We start from the raw sequence: 21,891 nt of genomic DNA, 5'->3' as shown, positions 1-21,891 counted from the left end.
CTTGATACCCTGTTTCCCCTAATATAAGACATCCCCAAAAAATAAGACGTAGTAGAGGTTTTGCTGAAGTGCGAAATATAAGGCATCCCCTGAAAGTAAGACATAGCAAAGTTTTTGTTTGAAAGCATGCCCGACAAACAGAACACAGGAAAAATAAGACATCCCCTGAAAATAAGACATAGCACATCTTTGGGAGCAAAAATTAATATAAGACACTGTCTTATGTTTGGGGAAACACGGTATGTATATACTGTTTATTTTTCTCTCTCAGTTAAAGTTCTCTTCATGTTTATGAACTTCTGAGGTAAAACGGCTGGTCTTTTGAGAAATAACTATTCTTATTTAACGTGCCGCACAGTCCACATTTCTGCTCGTTACTCTGCTTGACATTATGTTGCTCTCCATAATGTGCTTCTTCTCCACAGGCTTTCTGCTCAAGAGGCTGTCTCGGTTGCATGCTTTGGAGAATGGACAAGCCCTTTCGGAGGGTTCGACCTTCACCTATCAGGATATCCTAGATGAGCTGATAGTTTATGTGCTGGAGGGTCCCAGAGCCCAAACTGATGAATTCAGATTCTCACTCACTGATGGTATCTACACCCAGAGTGGGAAGGTGGAGTTTTCCATGGAGCAGCTGAGCACAGATCCACCCAGACTGGACGTGAACAGAGGCCTGCAAATTTCTGCTGGTACGGAGTGCAGGAGGGACAGACACATACTTTCTATGGGGACAGTGACAGCAGAGGTATAGCAAAGAGGGAAAGCGCCCGGAAAGCGCCCGGTGCACCGGTGCGTCCTCCGCCCCCGCCCCGGAATGCCCCCCCCCGTCCCCTTGGAGCTATGCCTCTGTTGGTAGTGAAACTGTACACTGAGTGCCCCCACATTTCTTTCAAATGTCATGGTGTTAACAATAGTTAGCGAAGGCTAATGGTGAGCATGGGATCCAGCCCATTCATTTCACAGTTCACTTTCTTCAACCCACAGTCGATTTTTAAATCTATCAACAATTTTATTTTAATACTGTATATTTTTAACAGAGTTCAAATGACTCGTACGGTCTTAGGGGAAAGGCAGGTAATTCTTTTCTGAAAGGTAATTCGTTATCCCAATAGGATAGGAGCAGCCGTGGCGTAGGAGGTTAAGAGCTCGTGTATCTAATCTGGAGGAACCAGGTTTGATTCCCAGCTCTGCCGCCTGAGCTGTGGAGGCTTATCTGGGGAATTCAGGTTAGCCTGTACACTCCCACACACGCCAGCTGGGTGACCTTGGGCTAGTCACAGTTTCTCAGAGCTCTCTCAGCCCCACCCACCTCACAGGGTGTTTGTTGTGAGGGGGGAAGGGCAAGGAGATTGTAAGCCCCTTTGAGTCTCCTGCAGGAGAGAAAGGGGGGATATAAATCCAAACTCTTCTTCTTCTCTTCTTCTTCAATACATAATTTGCTAAGGGTTGAAGTGAGTCAACAATTCAGTTCCAGCCAAGCCGTGTACGGAAATGAGTCCTGCATGGTGATTGGACCACTGTGCAGCCCGTCCAGTCCCCCACTCAGCCTCCCATCTCCCAAACAACAAGCTAGGCCTGACACCACCCTCCCCATTCCCCCGCCGCCCTCCCACTGCCCCAAACGACAAGCCATCCCACTTACCAGTGGTGGGGGAGAGAGGGGCAGGTAAAGAAGCAGTAAAGACCATTGCGGGGCAGAAATACTTGTTCATCCCACCCACCCCTTTTCTAGAGGCCCTTGCATTTTCCTCCACAATGGGCTGTACTGCTAGCTCAAGAATATCCAGCCTTCCACAAGATGTGCAACAGTAGGTTAAAAACATTGCAAATTTTTTTTTAATGTTGCTTTAAAATATTTATAGATGTTTAGAAGACAGACGGGGAAAACCTGGTGATGGAAGCCAGAGAGAGTGAGAGAGAGCAACGCAGGCCGTCTACTTTTTCCTGCAAATTCTTATTTTTTTCCCCTCCATCATTTTCAGAGGACCGGTTGCCTCCGTCCATCACTGTCAACACCGGACTCTCCTTGGATGAAAACTCAGTAAAGAAGATCACCACCCTTGAGTTGTCCGCCACGGATCAGGACAGCGAGCCAACAGATCTCCTGTACAGGATCATCAAACAGCCCCAGCTGGGACACCTGGAGCACACGGCGTCACCAGGTTTGCACACATTTAGGGTTTTCCTTTTGTTCTGTTTTTGACGTAGTCGAAAATGAAGACAAGGCTCCCAGCTCATTGAAATCCAAGGGATCTATGTGTTTTAATAGTGTGCTGTAAAGACCTTCTTGCTCTCCCAGTGAATAAACCGTGCGATCCGGTGGATGTAGTCCTGAGCTTGTACTAGAGATCCCAGGATACAAATTGCTCCTTATTTCAGGCATGCAGCAATCAATACTATGCATTCAGCTGTGCCCCCAACAGATTGGCAGTTCTCTTTGTGGAAGAAGATGCAGTGATTTCCCCTGATTTCCCCCAATGCTGTTCCTGAGGATCTGCTTATGCCCCCAAAAACTTTATTTTAGGAGGATGAGTGAGCTGCAGCAGAAGGGGGAAGTGGGTCACTTCCTCTCTGCAAAGCAGCCTCTAAGGCCCCTTCCGCATCAAGCAGGATATGCCTCGGGACGGCAAAAACGCTTCTGTCCCCAGGGGAGCCACGATCGCACAGGGCGCAGAGCTAGCTTTTGCAGCCATCACGCCCTCGGCCTCGCCTCCAGCCGACCAGCGCTGAAGCTCGCGGTTTTCCGACCTCAGCTTAGCCAGGCGAGGTTTTCGGAAAACGGCGTCTTGGAGCCGCTGCCGTGCGAATGGCAGCGGCTCCAAGGCACCCTCCCTCCCCCCATGTCCCCTCGACCTACCTGTCCTGCGGCCCTCCGGTGCGTCACCGAGGCCTGGGGACACGCCCCCTCTGCCCTGTGACTCCGGAGCGGTCGCACAGGTCAGGGGGGCGTGTCCCCTGGCCTCGGCGACGTGCCGGAGGGCCGCAGGACAGGAAGGTTGCCCTGACAACAGCGCAGCTCTGCGTCGTCCCCCCAGGCTGTTCTGGGACCGTTCACATGAACGGTCCCAGAGGGGTCGGGTCGGCGTCATCTACGTGTTTTCAGAAAACGTGTTTTCAGAATCCTTCAGCAGCTTCTTCCTACCCTGAGAAAACTGGTGATCTTTTTACGCAGGTCCCCCCCCCCCCCCCCCCGGCAGCCGGAACGTTTAAGTTTTCTTGCTCGAAAGAGCATTTCTGGTCCTCATGATGATGGAAGCTGCTTTTCTTTTTCTTTCTATTACTTTGGATTTCCCCCCTCCCTCCAGGCAGAAGGATCAGCTCTTTCAGACAGGCAGACCTCATTTCCCACAGCGTCCAGTACATTCATACCAGCGAGGATGAGAAACATTTGGACTCCTTCACTTTCTCAGTTTCTGACAGCGTACACGAGGTGAGTGACTCCCCTTTCTTCGGTGGAGGCCTTCTGCGGAAGAGCCGCACCAGTCAGATGAGATATGTCTGCTTGTCTCCCTTTTCATTTCTTTCTGCTGATAGGTGAGCCAGATCTTTGACATCAACATTAATCCTGTGGACGACTCTTTGCCCATAGTGCAAAGCCTGGGGATAAGAGTCCCGGAAGGAGTCAGGAAAACCATCACAGAATCTGAGCTGAAAGCCACAGATGCTGACACAGAGGTACCAACAAGACAAAGGAGCTTATAGTGGAATAGCTCAGAAATTCAGCCCTTGACTATAAATGGAGATCAAGTAGAGCGGGTGGCTAGTTTTAAATTTCTGGGCGTTATGATTAAAGAGGACTTGACCTGGGGCATACAGACTGCCGCGGTGGTCAAGAAGGCCCAGCAAAGACTGTACTATCTTAGACTGTTAAGGAAACAACAACTGAATGGAAAACTCCTGGTGTCCTTTTACCGCTGTGCTATAGAGAGTGTCTTAACCTACTGCATCTGTGTATGGTTCTCCAGTTGCTGGTACAGTGTATGGATAGGAAGGCGCCTCCAAAGTTGGTGATCCACTACTGCACAGAGGGGATTATCGGCTGCCCTCTCCCTCCTTGGAAAGAACTCTACCATAATTCCCGAAGCCTAAAGAAAGCCCAAAGATATTCTGAGAGACCAGAAGTCTCTATCCAGCACACTCTCTTTTTGAACTGTTACCATCTCAAGCAGACGTATACAGGTCTTATAAAAAAATTAGGGACAAAGAGGCTTAGAGACAGCTTCTACTCTAGAGCTGTGCATGCGATGCCTGAACTCGGGGAGCTCTCGTGTTTATGTGTTTGGGGCTGTGTAGGGATGGGTGGAGGAAGGGGAAAGTGAGGATGGGGTATGAGTCTGGAATTGTGTGCATCGAGGAATGCTGCTGTAAATTTTCGTTGTGCGTACACAATGACAATAAATGCTTATGCTTATGCTTATGCTTATGTAAGGAAGGGGATCCATTCTGATGGCCCTTGGTGTCTCTTCCAACTCTATGATTCTATGACACCCTGAAGCTTTTGAAGTAGCAGTTCAGAATTCCAAGTGTTTCACATGGACTCGTGTTGACTTTGGAAGGATTTTCAAGAGTGTTTGAGGGCTGCAGCTCTTTTTCCATTCTCACATGATCCTTTTTGGTGTGGTAGGCCAAGTTCATCAGATTCTCTGTTGTACAACCCCCGCGCCATGGCTTGATAGAACATACCAGCGATGGGTACAATTATCGTCCAACTCATGCTTTCACAATGGATGATGTCTACCGAAATCGGATCAGCTATAGTCACGATGGGAGCAACTCGCTGAATGACCGCTTCACCTTCACTGCATCTGATGGAACCAACCCCTTTTTTGTTGTGGAGGAGGATGGGAAAGAGGTTGGTAGTGATAAAAAAATAAATAAAACCATTCTAGCCAGAGCCAGCCATAATGGACAACATTACCCCATATGTCCCTACTCGGCCTCTGCGTTTGGCAGAGGCCAATCTACTGGAAGTCCCTGGCCCCTCAATGATGCGACTGGCCTCCACCCGGGCCAGGGCCTTTACGGTTCTGGCCCAGGCCTGGTGGAACACTCTCCCTCCAGCTGTCCGGGCCCTGCAGGATCTCGGTGATTTCCGCAGGGTCTGTAAGACTGAGTTGTTCCACCGGGCCTTTGGAGAGACCAGTCGCTGAGTTGTTCTACCAGGTCTTTGGAGAGACCAGTTGTGCCCCCCCCCCCCCTGTTCTCCTGTGAGGGTCCCTTTACATCTTTGGGACCCACCGTACCCCCCTCTTCCCTCTTCCCTTGTTAGGAGGATTTTTAAGTAAGGAGTTTTGCTTGGGGCATCCACTCTTTATGTAGCAATGCAGCTGGTGTTTAGAATTAAATTCAATATGAATTTTAGAGTTTATGGGGCTGAGTTCTTAATGTTAGGTATTATTATTATTATTATTATTATTATTATTATTATTATTATTATTATTATTATTATTATTATTGTTGTTGTTGTTCCAGCAGCCTCAGCAGCTGTGGCTAAGCCAGGCCATCTATCTTCCATTGCTGTTTGCATAACCCCCCTCTCTTTCCACCCGGGCCCTCCGTAGGCAAACACATTCTGATGTCTTACTCTGCTGCTATTGGCATTCATGTTCCTAAAGCAAGATGCCTCCGTTGATTAATTGCAGTGATTAATCAAGTAATCCCTCCATCGCCCTGTAGCAAGACCTGGTACGAGCACAAGCCAGAGAAGACCACAGAAAATGAAGAAGCAAAAATACTCTGGGACTTTAGAATACAAACAGACAGACACCTGGCACACAACACCCCAGACATAACAGTGATAGCGAAAAAACATGTTTGGATCATAGATGTTGCTGTGCCAGTTGACAGCAGGGTAGAGGACAAAGAGCTGGAAAAGATCACAAAATACAAGGACCTACAAATTGAAGTTGAACGATTGTGGCAGAAAAGAACAACAGTGAGAGGAGAATCCCAGCACTAGTAGTCGTGGTGCTCTAGGAGGAACTTCCCAAGAAATCTTAGAAAACATCTGAAAGCTCTAAACTTGGACAGAACATCAGTCCACCTGCTGCAGAAAGCAAGCACTCTCTAGGAACTGCACACATTCCTAATGAAATACCTCTAATATCCTAGGTCCTTGGGAAGGACTCGATATTCAGAGATGAATTCCAGACACTTGTGCTGTGTTGTTATGTGTATAATAATAATAATAATAATAATAATAATAATAATAATAATAATAATAATAATAATAATAATAATAATAATAATAATAATAATAATAATAAAAACAACTGTGGAAATTTATCGCACAGAGTAGTGGCTAACACAATGATTAAAAGGGTAAAAGCTAAATGTTTATTAGGAAGTACATTTGGGATAGGAAAGGGAGAAAGATAGCATGCTGCTATCCCACTAGCTAGGAAGAGTATCTGCTACTAACTTCCAAGAAGAAGATAGACCTGAGAGCATCAGTCTAAGGACAGACAAGAGGTGACACAAAGGAACGGAGGGATAGAATTAAGAGCCCCTTCTCCCTCAGTGGCTTGTTTGGAATTGGAATTGAAACGATCCAGCATAAATAGTGATAAGACGTTCATTGTACGGCATGGAGTCAATACCTCTTTTGGTGGATACCTTCACAGATTGTAACTGCTGTGCCCCAGTGGTTCAGAGTGGAAATCCTTCCTGTGGATGATGGGACCCCAAGAATTGTCACTAACTTGGGCCTCCAGTGGCTGGAATACATGGATGGCAAGGTAGGATCATTACAGATCATTACTGGGTGGGATCTTGTGGATCTGTTCCATTAATGGTGATAGTCCTCTATGGCTTAGCTTCTTACAACAGGGTAAGGAATGGTGGAGGGCGATTTTGCCAGTTCTCCATCATAACCACAGGCCTTGCACAGAGTGAATAGCAACCATTCAAATGTACATAGAAGAGGGGTGCTCTTGTGGCTATGACAGGCATTGGAGTTAAACTTTCTTCTTGCCTTTTGCCGCTCTGACTATTCTGAATCAAACCTGCTCGCATTTGCATATCCCCGCCTCTTTACCTGTATAGTCCCATTTTTAGTTCTCTCTGTCTGGTGGACATTTGGAAGATCAGAACATAATACTGGCAAGCGGTTTTTATAGAGACAGGCAGAAAATATTTGCATCCTGCCAGAGGCGTATCTGGGGAAAATGTAGCCCAGTGCAAAATCTGAATTTTCCACACACAACCCTCCGTATGGGCGACTGCCCTCCCCCACCTTACAAACTTACAAACTCTTTTCCCTTCCCCCTCACAACAAACACCCTGTGAAGTGGGTGGGGCTGAGAGAGCTCCGAGAAGTTGTGACTAGCCCAAGGTCACCCAGCTGGCGTGTGTGGGAGTGCACAGGCTAATCTGAATTCCCCAGATAAGCCTCCACAGCTCAAGTGGCAGAGCGGGGAATCAAACCCGGTTCTCCAGATTAGAGTGCACCTGCTCTTAACCACTACGCCACTGCTGCTCCTCAGCAAGGAAAAGTCAGGAGCAAAGGAAGGATCCTGCATGGAAAAGGGAGTTCTTGTTGTTTTCTTTCCAGCCGGCCAAAATGATGGATAGAGCAGGGCTGTCTTCCGTGTTGCCTCAGCAGCTGTGGCTAAGCCAGGCCATCTATCTTCCATTGCTGTTTGCATAACCCCCCTCTCTTTCCACCCGGGCCCTCCGTAGGCAAACACATTCTGATGTCTTACTCTGCTGCTATTGGCATTCACGTTCCTAAAGCAAGATGCCTCCGTTGATTAATTGCAGTGATTAATCAAGTAATCCCTCCATCGCCAATTAAAAGCCAGTGGAACTCAAGATGGATTGTTTGCCTGGAGGTCTCTTGCATGGGAAAGTGTTCTGCTGCGGACAGTAGCACCAACACTCCTTCTTGGTGTTAAGTGGCTGTCTCCTGGTGGCAGTAAATATCAGCAGAGTTTAAAGCGGAGTCACTCTGGTAAGACGAGAAGGTCTATAGTCTTCTTGCACTCACTGCAACCTTCTAGCACACTTGGAAAAGAATACTCTCCACACAAGATATTCTTTTCATAGGAAGGTTTTACTTTAGCAGTTGCAAGGTTACACAAGTCTATTCTATACAAGGCTATAAGACTATACAGAATTCTTCAGCAATAACACAGTTGAACACACACTGAACTCAGACTCAACTCTGTCTCTATCTCAACTTAGCATAGCATATACAATGCATACATCCAACAGGATACTTTTCCCCGCCCTGGCATCAGCCTTTCATTGGTCTAGAGTCACAGTAGAACTAACCAATCACGTTAAAGGTTAACTGCTCCTTCGCCCCTAGACTGACTGTCTCCGGCCTCTGGGGTTGGCAAACTTCTGCTAACTTAGAAGATGTCCCTTTAGTGAACCTTTCTCTCTTTTTTAATATATCATGACAGTAAATAGTTTATGGACACAGATAGCCTGAGCGATGGTTGCACGTGGTCCTGCCTCTGCCTCAGATCCTGCTTTCTTCCATCAGGGGCCACTCTGGGCTAGGGGCGGATAGGCGAGGGTTTGTGGTTCAGTGGAAGAGCCTTGCTTTGCATGCAGAGGGCCCCAGGTTCAATTCCTAGCATTGGGAGAGGATTAGGTTAAGTGACTCATTCATATAAAAGAAAAGGACACTCCTAGTACACAATATAGCTTTATTCTGTTTAGGCAGGAATTACATAACCAGGAATTGTAGTCAATTAATTATGTGAATCACAATTGACTGGTTAATTTCCAAGGGCAAACTGAGCATAAGTAACTTAGCGTAACTGATGAATTCTGAATACGTTGACACATTATGTAGATAAATGCCCACATACAACGATCGTTTTGCAGGGAAAAAAATGCTTCATCTTCAGATAATATGAAGCTCGTATTTAGGTGTGAGACCTTCCCCATTGCATGAGAGCCTCTTTTAAGATGGTACATCCTTGTTGCAATTTGGGTTGAATTAAAAAATAATTTAGAGTTTTATAAAAATTATCTGCCTGGTTAACCAGAGGTACCACTTTCACTATCAATCGAGAATTTTAATCAATCCTGTTGCTTGATTAATTAAGTAAACAACAAAGCCCTGATTTGTAGACTCTTCTAGTTCTCCAATTCCACACACATACCCCTTGGGTCCAAAGACCTCTCTTCTTCATCTTTTTTGCTTGAGAATGCGGGAAAGCGTAGTCATTGGGGTAAGCTTCTTAAATCCTTTAGGGACACACAGATTGTGAGTGAAGCCCAGAGGGATAACCTGGTCCTGTTAGGATACAACTGTAGAATGGGACTTTTTAGTTTTCACACTGAAATGGAAGGACTCATGGTAGCAGCTACCTGGGGGGAGGAGGGAGAGAGAAATCAAACTAAATTATGATAAGATCTATATGTACTCCCATAGATTTGAAAAGCAGGAGGTACACAGGTTTGTTTTCAAAATGTGTGGGAGAGGTGTTGGATCCTTACCCCTCCTCCAACTTGTTTTGTAGAGCCAGCGTGGTGTTGTGGTTAAGAGCAGGTGCACTCTACTCTGGAGAACCGGGTTTGATTCCGCACTCTGCCACTTGAGCTGTGGAGGTTTGTCTGGTGAACCAGATTAGCTTGTGCACTCCAACACATGCCAGCTGGATGACCTTGGGCTAGTTCTTCTGAGCTCTCTCAACCTCACCCAACTCACAGGGTGCTTGTTGTGGGGGAAAGAGTTTGTAAGCCCCTTTGAGTCTCCTTACAGGAGAGAAAAGGGGGATATAAATTCAACCTCTTCTTCTCTTAAAAGTTTGAAGAATTTTATTCCCTTCTCAATATTGTAGCCAAGCTGGAAGCATAAAGCATCTGATAAGATGGGGAGGATCTGGGATTCCACTCCTCTCTCCCATGTACTTCATTTTAAATCCTATCCCCACCTTTACATGTGCGTGGATGAACTGTGTGTAAGTACCTGCAGATCACCCCGTGACCTCTAATGCTATCCTTAGTGTTTCACTTACTTTGGCATCGTGTCTTCAATGCAGCCCAAAAATCTGATCACCAAGAAAGAGTTGTTGACAGTGGATCCTGATACGGAAGACAAGCAGCTGATCTACGAGATCACAACAGGGCCCAGACATGGCTATGTGGAGAAGAAGCTGCAGCCAGGAACACCTGTGACTACGTTTACACAAGGTTGGGAAGCAAAGTGAACCAGATGCGTTTCTGCGCTCCTACATTCCTGTTGGGTGACCTTGGGCTAGTCACAGTTCTTCGGAACTCTCTCATCCCCACCTACCTCACAAGGGGTCTGTTGTGGGGAGAGGAAGGGAAAGGAGCTCGTAAGCCATCGTGAATCTCTTTATAGGAGAAAAAGGTGGGGTATAAATCCAAACTCCTCCTCCTCCTCCTTCTCTCCTCCTCCTCCTCTTCCTCCTCTCCTCCTCCTCCTCTTCCTCCTCCTCCTCCTCCTCCTTTTTTGACGTGGTGGTTCTTGATTTCTTCTGACAGTTGAGTGTCATCAGACAGGATTTTTATGTTACTGAATTTTAATTGTTAATTGCTCTGACCCCATCTGACGGAGAGAGCGGTTTATAAGTCAAATAAAATAATAATAATAATTGGTAGTAATTCTAGGCCGTATCCACTGACGTTTATGTTCAGAACCAGAGTCAACAAGACAGTTATGCACTGAGGACACAGTCATTTAATTTCTGGACTGGTTCATTGATGAGTCCTTTCCTTGCAGAGGAAGTGAACCTCGGACTGATCCAATATGTGTTGCACGAGGAGAAGACTCAAGAGACAGAGGACAGTTTTAATTTCCTGGTGAAGGATACCAGACCCAGCGTGGCCACCGATAATGTTTTCCATATACAGTGGTCACTTATCAGTTTTCAGCACACCAGGTAAGCATCTCAACCAGTGATGACTTTCAGGCACCGTTCCTTGGTGCCGTCAACTGTAAATCAGTGCATGCCACACTTGTATGCTAAAGGTACTAACAGCTGCTGGTCACCTAAGAGTAGCTATCGGCTGAGATTAAGGGACTTGTTCCAACTTGTTTCAATACATTCTGTACTCTAGTGGTAGAAAGCAGCTGACTTATGACGACTCTGTAGGGTTTTCAAGGCAAGAGACTAACAGAAGTGGTTTTCCACTGCCTCTGCATAACCACCCTGGATGTCCTTGGTGATCTCCTATCCAACTACTACCCTGGGCCAACCTTGCTTAGCTCCCCAGATTAGGCTAACTCAGGGGTAGGGAACCTGCGGCTCTCCAGATGTTCAGGAACTACAATTCCCATCAGCCCCTACCAGCATGGCCAATTGGCCATGCCCCGGCAGAGGAAAACTGATGGGGTGCTAATTCAGCTTATCTGGAGAACCTGGAGACCTACCCCTGGAATAACTGATCAGACTTACAGCTCATAGGGTTTTCAAGGAGGCACCCAGAGACTAACAGAAGTGGCTTTCCACTGCCCTCCTGCAAAACCACCCTGGATATACTTGGTGATTTCCTATCCAACTACTACCCTGGGCCAACCTTGCTTAGCTCCCCAGATTAGGCTAACTGATCAGACTTACAACTCTGCAGTGTTTTCAAGGCAAGAGGCTAACAGAGGTGGTTTTCCACTGCCTCTGCATAACCACCCTGGATGTCCTTGGTGATCACCTATCCAACTAATATCCAGGACAACCTTGCTTAGCTCCCCAGATTAGGCTAACTGATCAGACTTACAACTCTGCAGTGTTTTCAAGGCAAGAGACTAACAGAGGTGGTTTTCCACTGCCTCTGCATAACCACCCTGGATGTCCTTGGTGATCTCCTATCCAACTACTACCCTGGGCCAATCTTGCTTAGCTCCCCAGATTAGGCTAACTGATCAGACTTACAACTCTGCAGTGTTTTCAAGGCCAAAGAGAGACTAACAGAGGTGGTTTTCCACTGCCTCTGCATAACCACCCTGGATGTCCTTGGTGATCGCCTATCCAACTAGTATCCAGGACAACCTTTCTTTCTTTCTTTCTTTCTTTTCTTTCTTTTCTTTCTTTCTTTCTTTCTTTCTTTCTTTCTTTCTTTTCTTTCTTTCTTTCTTTCTTTTCTTTCTTTCTTTCTTTTCTTTCTTTTCTTTCTTTCTTTTCTTTCTTTCTTTCTTTCTTTCTTTCTTTCTTTCTTTCTTTCTTTCTTTCTTTCTTTCTTTATAAACCACCCTCCCCCTTGTTTAGCTCCCCAGGCTAGCTGATCGGACTTATGACAAATCTGTACGGTTTTCAGGGCAAGAGGCTAACAGAAGTGGTTTGCCACTGCCTCTGCATAACCACCCTGGATAGTCTTGCTGATCTCCTATCCAACTATCCTGGGCCAACCTTGCTTAGCTTCTCAGATCAGGCTAGCGAAGGCCATTCAGGTCAAGGATCCATTACTTCAAACTGCAAGATTGCACCTTAGCTGTGACTTAAGAATACCTGGTTTTGTCTCTGTCTGTTTCTAGCTACAACGTCAGTGAAAAGGCAGGTTCTGTCAGTGTAACCGTGAAGAGGACTGGAAACCTCAAACAGTACGCTATTGTCCTCTGTCGAACTGAGCAAGGAACTGCCACTTCCAGATCAACTTTAAAGCCAGGCGAACAGGACTATGTGGAGCATGCAGGCCAGGTAGGTTCAGAAAAGTAGATTGTAAGCTGCATAGCAGGCTAAGGGGAGATAGCTGAGTGACCGAGGTACCAAAGCAGAAGGAGTACCAAGAAACAATGGGGGATGGGGCACACCCTTTGGGAGTCCATAACTGTGGACCCCCCTGAACTAAACTTCACCAAACTCAGGTGGTATCATCAGAAGAGTCTCCGGATGATACACTGAAATTTTGGTGCAGCTAGCTTTAAAAATGCACCCCTTGCAGGCCGAAACACCAAAAAAACCCCAAAATACAAAAAAAACCCCAGACAGACCCGAATATATTCGGATATCCAAATATATTCGGGTATACCGAATATGGTATTCGTCTTATTCGGGCATATAGGCAATTTTATGCCTGGATAAGCCCGAATCCAAATTTTACTGAACATTTTCGATATCTTGGGTGCTGTGTGGTTTCCGGACTGTATGGCCGTGTTCTAGCAGCATTCTCTCCCTGGCGGTTTGGCGCCTGCCATCTGTGGCTGCTTGCATCTTCACAGGATCCTCTGAAGATGCCAGCCACGAATACAATGACATCAGGATATGCTGCTTTAACTCTGACCATACAACTCAAAGAGGCTCACACAGCTTTCTCAAGTCGATTCCGGCCGTGAAAGCCTTCGACAATACATTTTCGATATCGCTCAACCCTACTCTTTATAGTTGAGAAAAGTGGGGTCTGTTGTGGGGGGGAAAAGGGAAAGGAGTTTGTAAGCCGCTTTGAAACTCCTTACAGTTGAGAAAAGTGGGGTATAAATCCAAACCCCTCCTCCTCCTCTTCTTCTGACCCAGAGTCCCTGACATCCCATTGGTTTGCTTTATTTCATGGGTCAGATGTGTCTAAATTGGAGAAATGTAGGATCAGACTTAGGTTAAGAAGACCAGATGGGGTGATTTAAGGGTGGTTAAGCTTTGGGGGCATGGGTCAACTCATGCAACCCTATGACGCTCACCATTCTTGAATAATGCCTCGCTGTTCTGGAGGCGGTACAAAATAAGAATGCTGTCTGCGGGTCTGAAGCTGCCATCATGGCCTGGCCTGGTTCACACTGCTTCTGAAAGTCCTGCTTGTACTCTGTATGTGCGGACAGTACGAGGGAGTGGCTGTGGCTGAGTAGAAAAGCCTCTGTATTCAGAAGGTCCCAGGTTCAATCCCTGGTGTCTCCAGTTTGAAAAAGACCAGGCAGTAGGTAATACGAAAGACCCTGGAGAGCTGCTGCCAGTCTGAGTAGGCAATACTGACCTTGATAGACCGAGGCTCTGGTTCGGCATGAGGCAGCGTGTGCTCATGTGCGCTGCTGCCACTACCCCACAGGTACAGTTTGACGAGCGGGAGGACACCAAATCCTGCACCGTCGCTATCAACGACGACGACGTCTTCGAAAACACGGAGCACTTCGTGGTGGAGCTGAGCATGCCGGCCTACGCCTTGCTGGGGAGGATCACCACCGCCAAAGTCTTCATCAGCGATACGGAAGATGAACCCACCATACAGTTCGACAAGAAAGCCTACCACATCAGCGAGAGTGCCGGCATCCTCTCCGTCCCCATTGAAAGGAAAGGTTGGTTGCCCTGGGGTTTTCAAAAAGCACATCATGTGGTACCTTTGTCCATCTGCATGGTGGGCTGTCACATGGTGTCTTAGTTCGTGGTCAGAGCCAGCGTGGTTAAGAACAGGTGGAGTCTAATCTGGAGAACCAGGTTTGATTCCCCACTCCTCCACCTGAGTGCCAGAGGCTTATCTGGTGAACCAGATGTGTTTCCGCACTCCTACATTTCTGCTGGGTGACCTTGGGCCAGAACTCTCTCAGCTCCGCCTACCTCACAAGGTTTCGGTTGTGGGGAGAGGAAGGGAAAGGAGCTTGTTGGCCACCTTGTATCTCCTTACAGGAGAGACAGGTGGGATATAAATCCAAACTTCTTCTTCTTCTCCTCCTCCTCCTTTTAACGTCACACATCTGCATGGTGGGCTGTCACATGGTGTCTTAGTCCATGGTCATGTGACCAGTTATTAATTTTATTGGGCCACATTTGGTAGATTGGGATCCAGTATCGGGCCATATGCCCCCCACCCCATTCCTGGCCAGAATCAGTATTTGCTTTTTTAGTTGTTCGGGGTTCTTTTAAAGAGGAGGAAAGAGGCAGAGAGATCTAAATGATGATTATCTTGAATATCTGGGAAGAAGAAGAAGAAGACAGTCTGGTTAAGTGCACCTCTGTTCATTTTGTTTATTTCTATTTTTTCAAAATTTATATTCTGCCACTCAGGCAGCTAACAAATTAAAAACATACATAATAGAATCACATTTTAGAATCATTAGATGACACTGATCATTAAAACAATTTAAACGATGTACCACAAACTTCATTAGCAAATTTTTCTCTGTTTATACAGCAGTTAGAAATATTGCCCACCACCTACTCTGGCATCTGGCCATCCTAAAAAGAGAAAAAGGGGCATATACTTTGATACACTTTTAAATGATTTCTACGGTTCAGTTTGGGATAATGTTTGATCCTGGATCTGAAAATGCTAAAAACAACAGCATTAGCCCACCAAGAAACTCCTGATAAATGATCACGGAGAAATAAATCAGTGGTTGCATTTTGTTTTTGCATGTAAGGTCCCTAGTTCGTTATAGGAGAATTTCAATGAAAAGATTTCAGGTAGCTAAAATCAAAGGAAACCCTACAGTACATTCCACAGACCTCTGCAAAATGCAGGGTTTCTGGGGCCAGACAAACAAAGCATTCCTGGCATCACAACTGTACAGCAGAAAAGGCAGAAAATTTAACAACCACCTATATAGTCTAAGACAGGGGTAGGGAACCTTTAGCACTCAAAGAGCCATTTGGACCCATTTTCCACGGGAAAAGAAACACTTGGAGCCGCAAATAATTTTTGACATTTAAAATAAAGATAACTGTATATATTGGTTTTTTTTTTACCTTTTACTTCGCTCATTCTGAGAAGCGCATGGATGCACCTGCCCTGCTGCCTGCAGGGCGGGCAAGGATGAAGCCAGCGGCCAGCAGACAGCTTGCCGACGCCAGGAAAGCGCCCGCCATGCTCCAATAGAGGCGGAAAGGGGAAGCCTGCTGGCGCAGCCTAGCCGGCCGTGGAGCAGTTAGATGCGCCCTGCCCTGCTGCATGCAAAGGCGGGCAAAAGGATGGGGAACGCGGCACCGACTGTGGAGCCGCAGTGCAAGGGCAGAAGAGCCGCATGCGGCTCTCGAGCCGCAGGTTCCCTACCCCTGGTCTAAGAAACATATGTATATTTGCACTCTTGTGCTGTATGCACAGAAAGCTAGATCACAGGGCCAGGTTGCCGTGCACATGAGCAACCTTTGACCCATTTACATTCATGATTACATGGCAAAGTTGCTCCGTGATAAGTCTCATTTTTTTGCTCCTGATGCAAAATTTACCTGGCCAATTTCAGGTAGAGGATTTGTAAAGGATCTCAGGCAGCTGAGGTTGGGTGGGATGTCTGTCTAAAATCAGTGGTAGTGTCTGCCAATCAGAGGGCGTTTCCCCACTTACTCATAGCCCCCTATGCCACGCGCTACTCTCAGCGCGCGTCATTTCTGGCGCACGCCCGGGCTTCCCCACAACCCCGCGTCATTCCTGGCGCTCTTCAAAAGGCGCCATTTTGAAGAGCGCCAGGAATGACGCGCGCTGAGGGGGCGCGACAGCGGCAGCGTCAGGGCGGCTGCATTGTCGGCGCCCCTGTAGTGGGGAGTGCCGGGGGACCCCGCGCTACTTGGGTACAGTAGCGCGGGGTAGAAGGTAAGTGGAAAAACGCCCAGAGAAGACCAAGAGGGGAGTATTTCATTAGACAGAATTCTACATATTTAGGACATTCTTCTACTACTCTTTCTCCAAGGAGGTCAGGGCATAATGCATGTTCTCCAAACCCCATTTTATCGTCTCAACAACCCGGTGAAGTAGGTTAGGCTGAGAGCATGACCAGCCCATGACTACACAAGATGGGGCTGGGTGAACTTTGAACCCAAGATTCCCAGAGTTCAGCCCAACATACTAAACCCTGTGCCACCCTGGCCGTCAAGAAGTGCGTCTTCTAGAAAATTCTTCTCGTACTGCAGCTCGTTTCTTCACTTGGTTACAGGAGACTCCAGCAGCATTGTATCGGCAGTTTGCTACACAGTCCCCAGAAGTGCCAAAGGCAGCAGTGTGTACGCACTGGAATCCGGTTCAGATTTTAAGTCCAGGGGAATGTCCAATGAGAACCGTGTTGTGCTGGGGCCTGGTGTGACTATGACAACCTGTGACGTGACGCTGATCGATGACAGCGTGTATGAAGAGGAGGAAGAGTTTGAAATTGCACTGGCTGATGCGTCAGAGAATGCACGCATTGGGAGCATAGCATCGGCCAAGGTCATGATCAATGGACCCAATGATGCTTCCACTGTTTCTCTTGGAAATGCTACTTTTACGGTCAGCGAAGATGCAGGTAAGACGCCAGAACTGGTGTAGTGGTTAAGAGCATGTAGATTCTAATCGGGTTTGATTCCCGGGTTTGATTCCCCACTCCGCCACCTGAGTGGCAGAGGCTTATCTGGTAAACCAGATGTGTTTTCGCACTCCTAAATTCCTGCTGGGTGACCTTGGGCGAGTCACAGTTCTCTCAGAATCTCTCAGCCCCATCTGCCTCTCAAGGTGTCCGTTGTGGCAAGAGGAAGGGAAAGGAGCTTGTAAGTCTTATGAGGAGAGGCTGCAGCGTTTGGGACTCTTTAGTTTGGAGAGGAGATGTCTGAGGGGGGATATGATTGAAGTCTATAAAATTATGCATGGGGTAGAAAATGTTGACAGAGATAAAAATTTTTTCTCTTTCTCACAATACTAGAACCAGGGGGCATTCATTGAAAATGCTGGGGGGAAGAATTAGGACTAATAAAAGGAAACACTTCTTCACACAACGTGTGATTGGTGTTTGGAATATGCTGCCACAGGAGGTGGCGATGGCCACTAACCTGGATAGCTTTAAAAGGGGCTTGGACAGATTTATGGAGGAGAAGTCGATTTATGGTGACCAATCTTGATCCTCTTTGATCTGAGATTGCAAATGCCTTAGCAGACCGGGTGCTCAGGAGCAGCAGCAGCAGCAGGCCATTGCTTTCACCTCCTGCATGTGAGCTCCCAAAGGCACCTGGTGGGCCACTGTGAGTAGCAGAGTCCTGGACTAGATGGACTCTGGTCTGATCCAGCAGGCTAGTTCTTATGTTCTTATGTTCTTAAGCCGCCTTGAGTCTCCTTACAGGAGAGAAAGGTGGGATATAAATCTAACCTCTTCTTCAGAATTCTTTCCCACTCGCTCTGTTCTTAGGATATTGAGAGGCATTGTGTAATTTTAAGTCACCTTTGCTAAGCGTATACATGTAGTTACAATAAAGACAACGTCAAATGCTCCTGTATGTGTGTGTGCGTGTGTTCCTTTTTATAGGGATTATTGAAATCCCAGTGACCAGGCACGGACCTGATCTCTCCATCCCCACCTCGGTGTGGTGTGCCACTCGGATGTCAGACCCGCCCTCCGCCACTCCAGGGGTCGATTACATCCCCAGCTCCAAGAAGGTGGACTTTCGTCCAGGCAGAACTGAAGAGGTACTCGACTGTGGGTCTTGTTTTCCCAGAGTGGTTGGTATTCTGGGTGTAACCAAACAAGCTCATTTGTTTACCTTATAGTCCACCTTTCTTTTTGGGACTCAAGACCGCTTACACAGAGGCTGATTATACACTGGTATTCTGCCCCTCAGCGAACATGTGGTTCCTGTGGGTCAGAGATTCTTGTACTGACTCTATTAGAGTTGCATTGCCAGAGATCCCGGGCATCCCATAGTTTGCGAGAACAGGGAAATGATGAGGTTGCTTATATCAATATTGATATAAGGCCCTGTTGCTGGGAACAATCAGCTTCACTTGTAAAAGGAGCATGTTACGAAGAGGGTCCTTGGGATAACTTTTTGAGACTCAAATCCTAATATAGGAAATGTATTGAGGGACCTTGGAAGGCTGTATGAGGTTAACTAAAAATCCGGATGGTTGACCAGTCCCACCACATATTTTCATAGTTCTGAATTGCTTGTAACTGAAAAAGCTTTTAATTGCTTACAACTGAAAATAGTTTTGTAAAAGTATGCACTTATCTCTGATACGATGTACCCTGTTTCCCTGAATATAAGACATCCCCTGAAAATAAGACATAGTAGAGGTTTTGCTGAAGTGTGAAATATAAGGCATCCCCCGAAAGTAAGACATAGCAAAGTTTTTGTTTGGAAGCATGCCTGACTAACAAAATACAGAAATATAAGACATCCCCTGAAAATAAGACATAGCGCATCTTTGGGAGCAAAAATTAATATAAGACACTGTCTTATTTTCGGGGAAACCTGGTAATATTGGATGATTAAATGTATATACGAAGTGTATGAAAACACATGATTTATTGTAAATTTCCATTTATCAACTGACATTAGTTAAAATATACCATGTGGTTGTGGCGATAGCCTTGTGGATACTTATTGCCTTTTTGCATTGTTTATGTAGTATATCAATATTGAGGCCACTTTTTGTGGGCTCTTGCATTTTTAGGGAAAAGCTGGCCATGGATCCCTGGGGGGCGGGGGGGAGTGTTCCCCACCTCGGGGATCCTCGGCCGGTTTTGCTTTTTTACCTGAAAGCAACTTCAGTGGATTGTGAGACTGAGTGGGAGAAGCATAGGTGGAAATAGACCGTTGAACCTTTCTGCCTCCAGGGGTAGAATTTGATACAGAATTTAGTGTCTGAAAGTCTCCATTTTCACTTTGGTTAAGAAGACCTTCCTGGTATTCTGTGGTGCAAACAGAATCCTTGAAAACGTGCAAATGGATTCTGGTAAAAAACTCAGGAGTTGGCAGGAGGGATGCTGAGCAATTGTCCGTGTCTCAGGTAGCTCTTTACCTCTCCCTGCGACCAGCGGAAACAGATTACATTATGCAAAATCAACATATCTATATGCAAATTTGTCTAATTTGATCATTGACACAGATGGTAGATTTATACAGATTGCCTCTGAGTTAATAGCCTGTGGGAACTCATGGTCTGTAAATAAAAAATGAGTTTGTCTGAAATACATATCTGGATTCTCTTAATGTGTCAGATCCAGTGGATAAATTATACAAATTTTGGCATGGGCTTCCCCCCCCCCCCTTTCCGTTCTGGTGTATACTCGGCCTTCTCTTTAGTTATTCAAAGTTTCTGCTTTCCAAAGCTGTTACTGCATCTCCCTAGTAGCTCCATAAAACTCTGTGCCTTAGCTGCGTAGAACTCTGCTAATAAGGGAAATGGGAGCCCTTGACTTTCTGCCACACGAAAGAACGAAGCGTGCCTTGGAAAATCAATCCGCTGTGTTGGTTGCAGCCACCACTGGCATGATTGACATCATCCTGAAGGAGGGGCTGTGGACCCCATACCCACAATGCCCTGGTGCAGCCTCCAATACAGCTGGCAACCACAATGGACTCTCAGAGGCATTTCCTGGAAAGCACATCTCAGAGTGCCATCTCAGAGAGCCAGCGTGGTGTGGTGGTTAAGAGCAGGTGCTCTCTAATCTGGAGAACCAGGTTTGATTCTGCGCTCTGCCACTTGAGCTGTGGGGGCTTATCTGGTAACCAGATAAGCTTGTGCATTCCAACACTCTTTGGAGCTCTCTCAGCCCCACCCACCTCACAGGGGAGGGGGGAAGGGAAAGGAGATTGTAAGCCCCTTTGAGTCTCCTTGCAAGAGAGAAAGGGGGGATATAAATCCAAACTTCTCCTCCTCCTCCGACTCCTTCTCTTCTTCTTCTTCTTCTTCTTCTTCTTCTTCTTCTTCTTCTTCTTCTTCTTCTTCTTCTTCTTCTTCTTCTTCTTCTTCTTCTTCTTCTTCTTCTTCTTCTTCTTCTTCTTCTTCTTCTTCTTCTTCTCCTCCTCCTCCTCCTCCTCCTCCTCCTCCTCCTCCTCCTCCTCCTCCTCCTCCTCCTCCTCTCAGGAAAAGCTGCATGATAGTTCCCTATAAGTTGTATTGGTGCCATGCAGTTAAGAGAGCGCCTGATGGGGCGAGCTCTCCCAGGTGACTCGGTTCCACCCAGTGGTTGGGAAGTTCTACGCGGTTGTGGGGAACAATGAGAGGGACTATTTGGTCTGGAGTTTCTGTGTGTGTTCTGATCCTGTGTCTTATGTTTGCCTCTGTTAGTACTGCACTTTGACCATCCTAGATGATGCACAGTATCCGGTGATCGAAGGGGCGGAAACATTTGTGGTCTATTTAAGCTCACCACAAGGAGCCGAACTGGCCAAGCCTTCCCAAGCAGTGGTCGCCATTAATGATGCCTTCCAGGACGGTAAGATGATCAGTGGATGCATACCTAAATACAGTTCAGCCATCTTCACTCATGACACATTTCCTTGCTAGTGAAAGGAAGAGAGCCACTTAACTGGTTGTGGTGGGTTTTCCGGGCTGTGTGGCTGTGGTCTGGTGGATCTTGTTCCTAATGTTTCGCCTGCATCTGTGGCTGGCATCTTCAGAGGTGTATCACAGAGGGAAGTCTGTTACACACTGTGTCTAGTGTGCCAGCCACAGATGCAGGCGAAACATTAGGAACAAGATCCACCAGACCACAGCCACACAGCACGGAAAACCCACCAGAACCAGTTGAATCCGGCCGTGAAAGTTTTCAACAATACATAGAGCCGCTTAAAATTCTTGCACAGGTTGGCTCCAGGGTCAAGCACGGGGGTCAGTGGCCCTACCAATGCTTCATCGCCCCCCACTTTGTGGGCCTTGAAAACCCCCATGAGTCAGTTACCTAAAAATAAGTTTTGTGTTCCTTGTTCCTTATTCAGTGCCAAGTATGCAGTTCAATAACGATCTGTACCCTGCGAAAGAGAAGGATGGGATCCTGCACCTTCCTATCATCCGTTCCGGAGACCTGAGCTACGAGTCCTCTGTCAGGTGTTACACCCAGAGTCACACGGCAAAGGTCCTGGAGGATTTTGAGGACAGAAGAAATGCTGAGGAATCGCGCATCACTTTTCTGAAAGGAGAGAAGGCAAGGGAGCCCTCCTTTTAAGCATGAACATGTCTCTTATGGATGTTAACCTTTAAGGCTGTGAGCGGTCTTGGAACTACATACCTGCGGGACCGTCTCTCCTTGTATTGCCCCATTAGGCCCCTCCGCTCATCATAGGGAACCTACTGGAGATCCCTGGCCCGAAG

At 46.8% G+C, this 21,891-nt stretch overlaps 1 protein-coding gene across 1 annotated transcript in view; it reads left to right on the top strand.

Moving 5' to 3' along the window:
* The window catches only part of FRAS1 (Fraser extracellular matrix complex subunit 1), a 200,981-nt gene that overhangs the window by 154,258 nt on the left and 24,832 nt on the right, over positions 1 to 21,891 (top strand). Inside the window, exons 37-50 of the mRNA XM_048509698.1 lie at positions 426 to 689; positions 1,983 to 2,162; positions 3,306 to 3,430; positions 3,535 to 3,675; positions 4,625 to 4,852; positions 6,624 to 6,737; positions 10,002 to 10,152; positions 10,706 to 10,865; positions 12,452 to 12,614; positions 13,951 to 14,197; positions 16,766 to 17,110; positions 18,101 to 18,261; positions 20,869 to 21,016; positions 21,519 to 21,724. Of these exons, the coding sequence (XP_048365655.1) occupies positions 426 to 689; positions 1,983 to 2,162; positions 3,306 to 3,430; positions 3,535 to 3,675; positions 4,625 to 4,852; positions 6,624 to 6,737; positions 10,002 to 10,152; positions 10,706 to 10,865; positions 12,452 to 12,614; positions 13,951 to 14,197; positions 16,766 to 17,110; positions 18,101 to 18,261; positions 20,869 to 21,016; positions 21,519 to 21,724 (2,633 nt within the window). The remainder of the gene's footprint in view (positions 1 to 425; positions 690 to 1,982; positions 2,163 to 3,305; positions 3,431 to 3,534; positions 3,676 to 4,624; positions 4,853 to 6,623; positions 6,738 to 10,001; positions 10,153 to 10,705; positions 10,866 to 12,451; positions 12,615 to 13,950; positions 14,198 to 16,765; positions 17,111 to 18,100; positions 18,262 to 20,868; positions 21,017 to 21,518; positions 21,725 to 21,891) is intronic.

The sequence above is a fragment of the Sphaerodactylus townsendi genome, linkage group LG10 (assembly GCF_021028975.2).
Source record: "Sphaerodactylus townsendi isolate TG3544 linkage group LG10, MPM_Stown_v2.3, whole genome shotgun sequence".
In the NCBI taxonomy this organism is placed as follows: Eukaryota; Metazoa; Chordata; class Lepidosauria; order Squamata; family Sphaerodactylidae; genus Sphaerodactylus; species Sphaerodactylus townsendi.
Note: the sequence above shows the minus strand (reverse complement) of the source record. Positions and strands in the feature narration are given on the sequence as shown.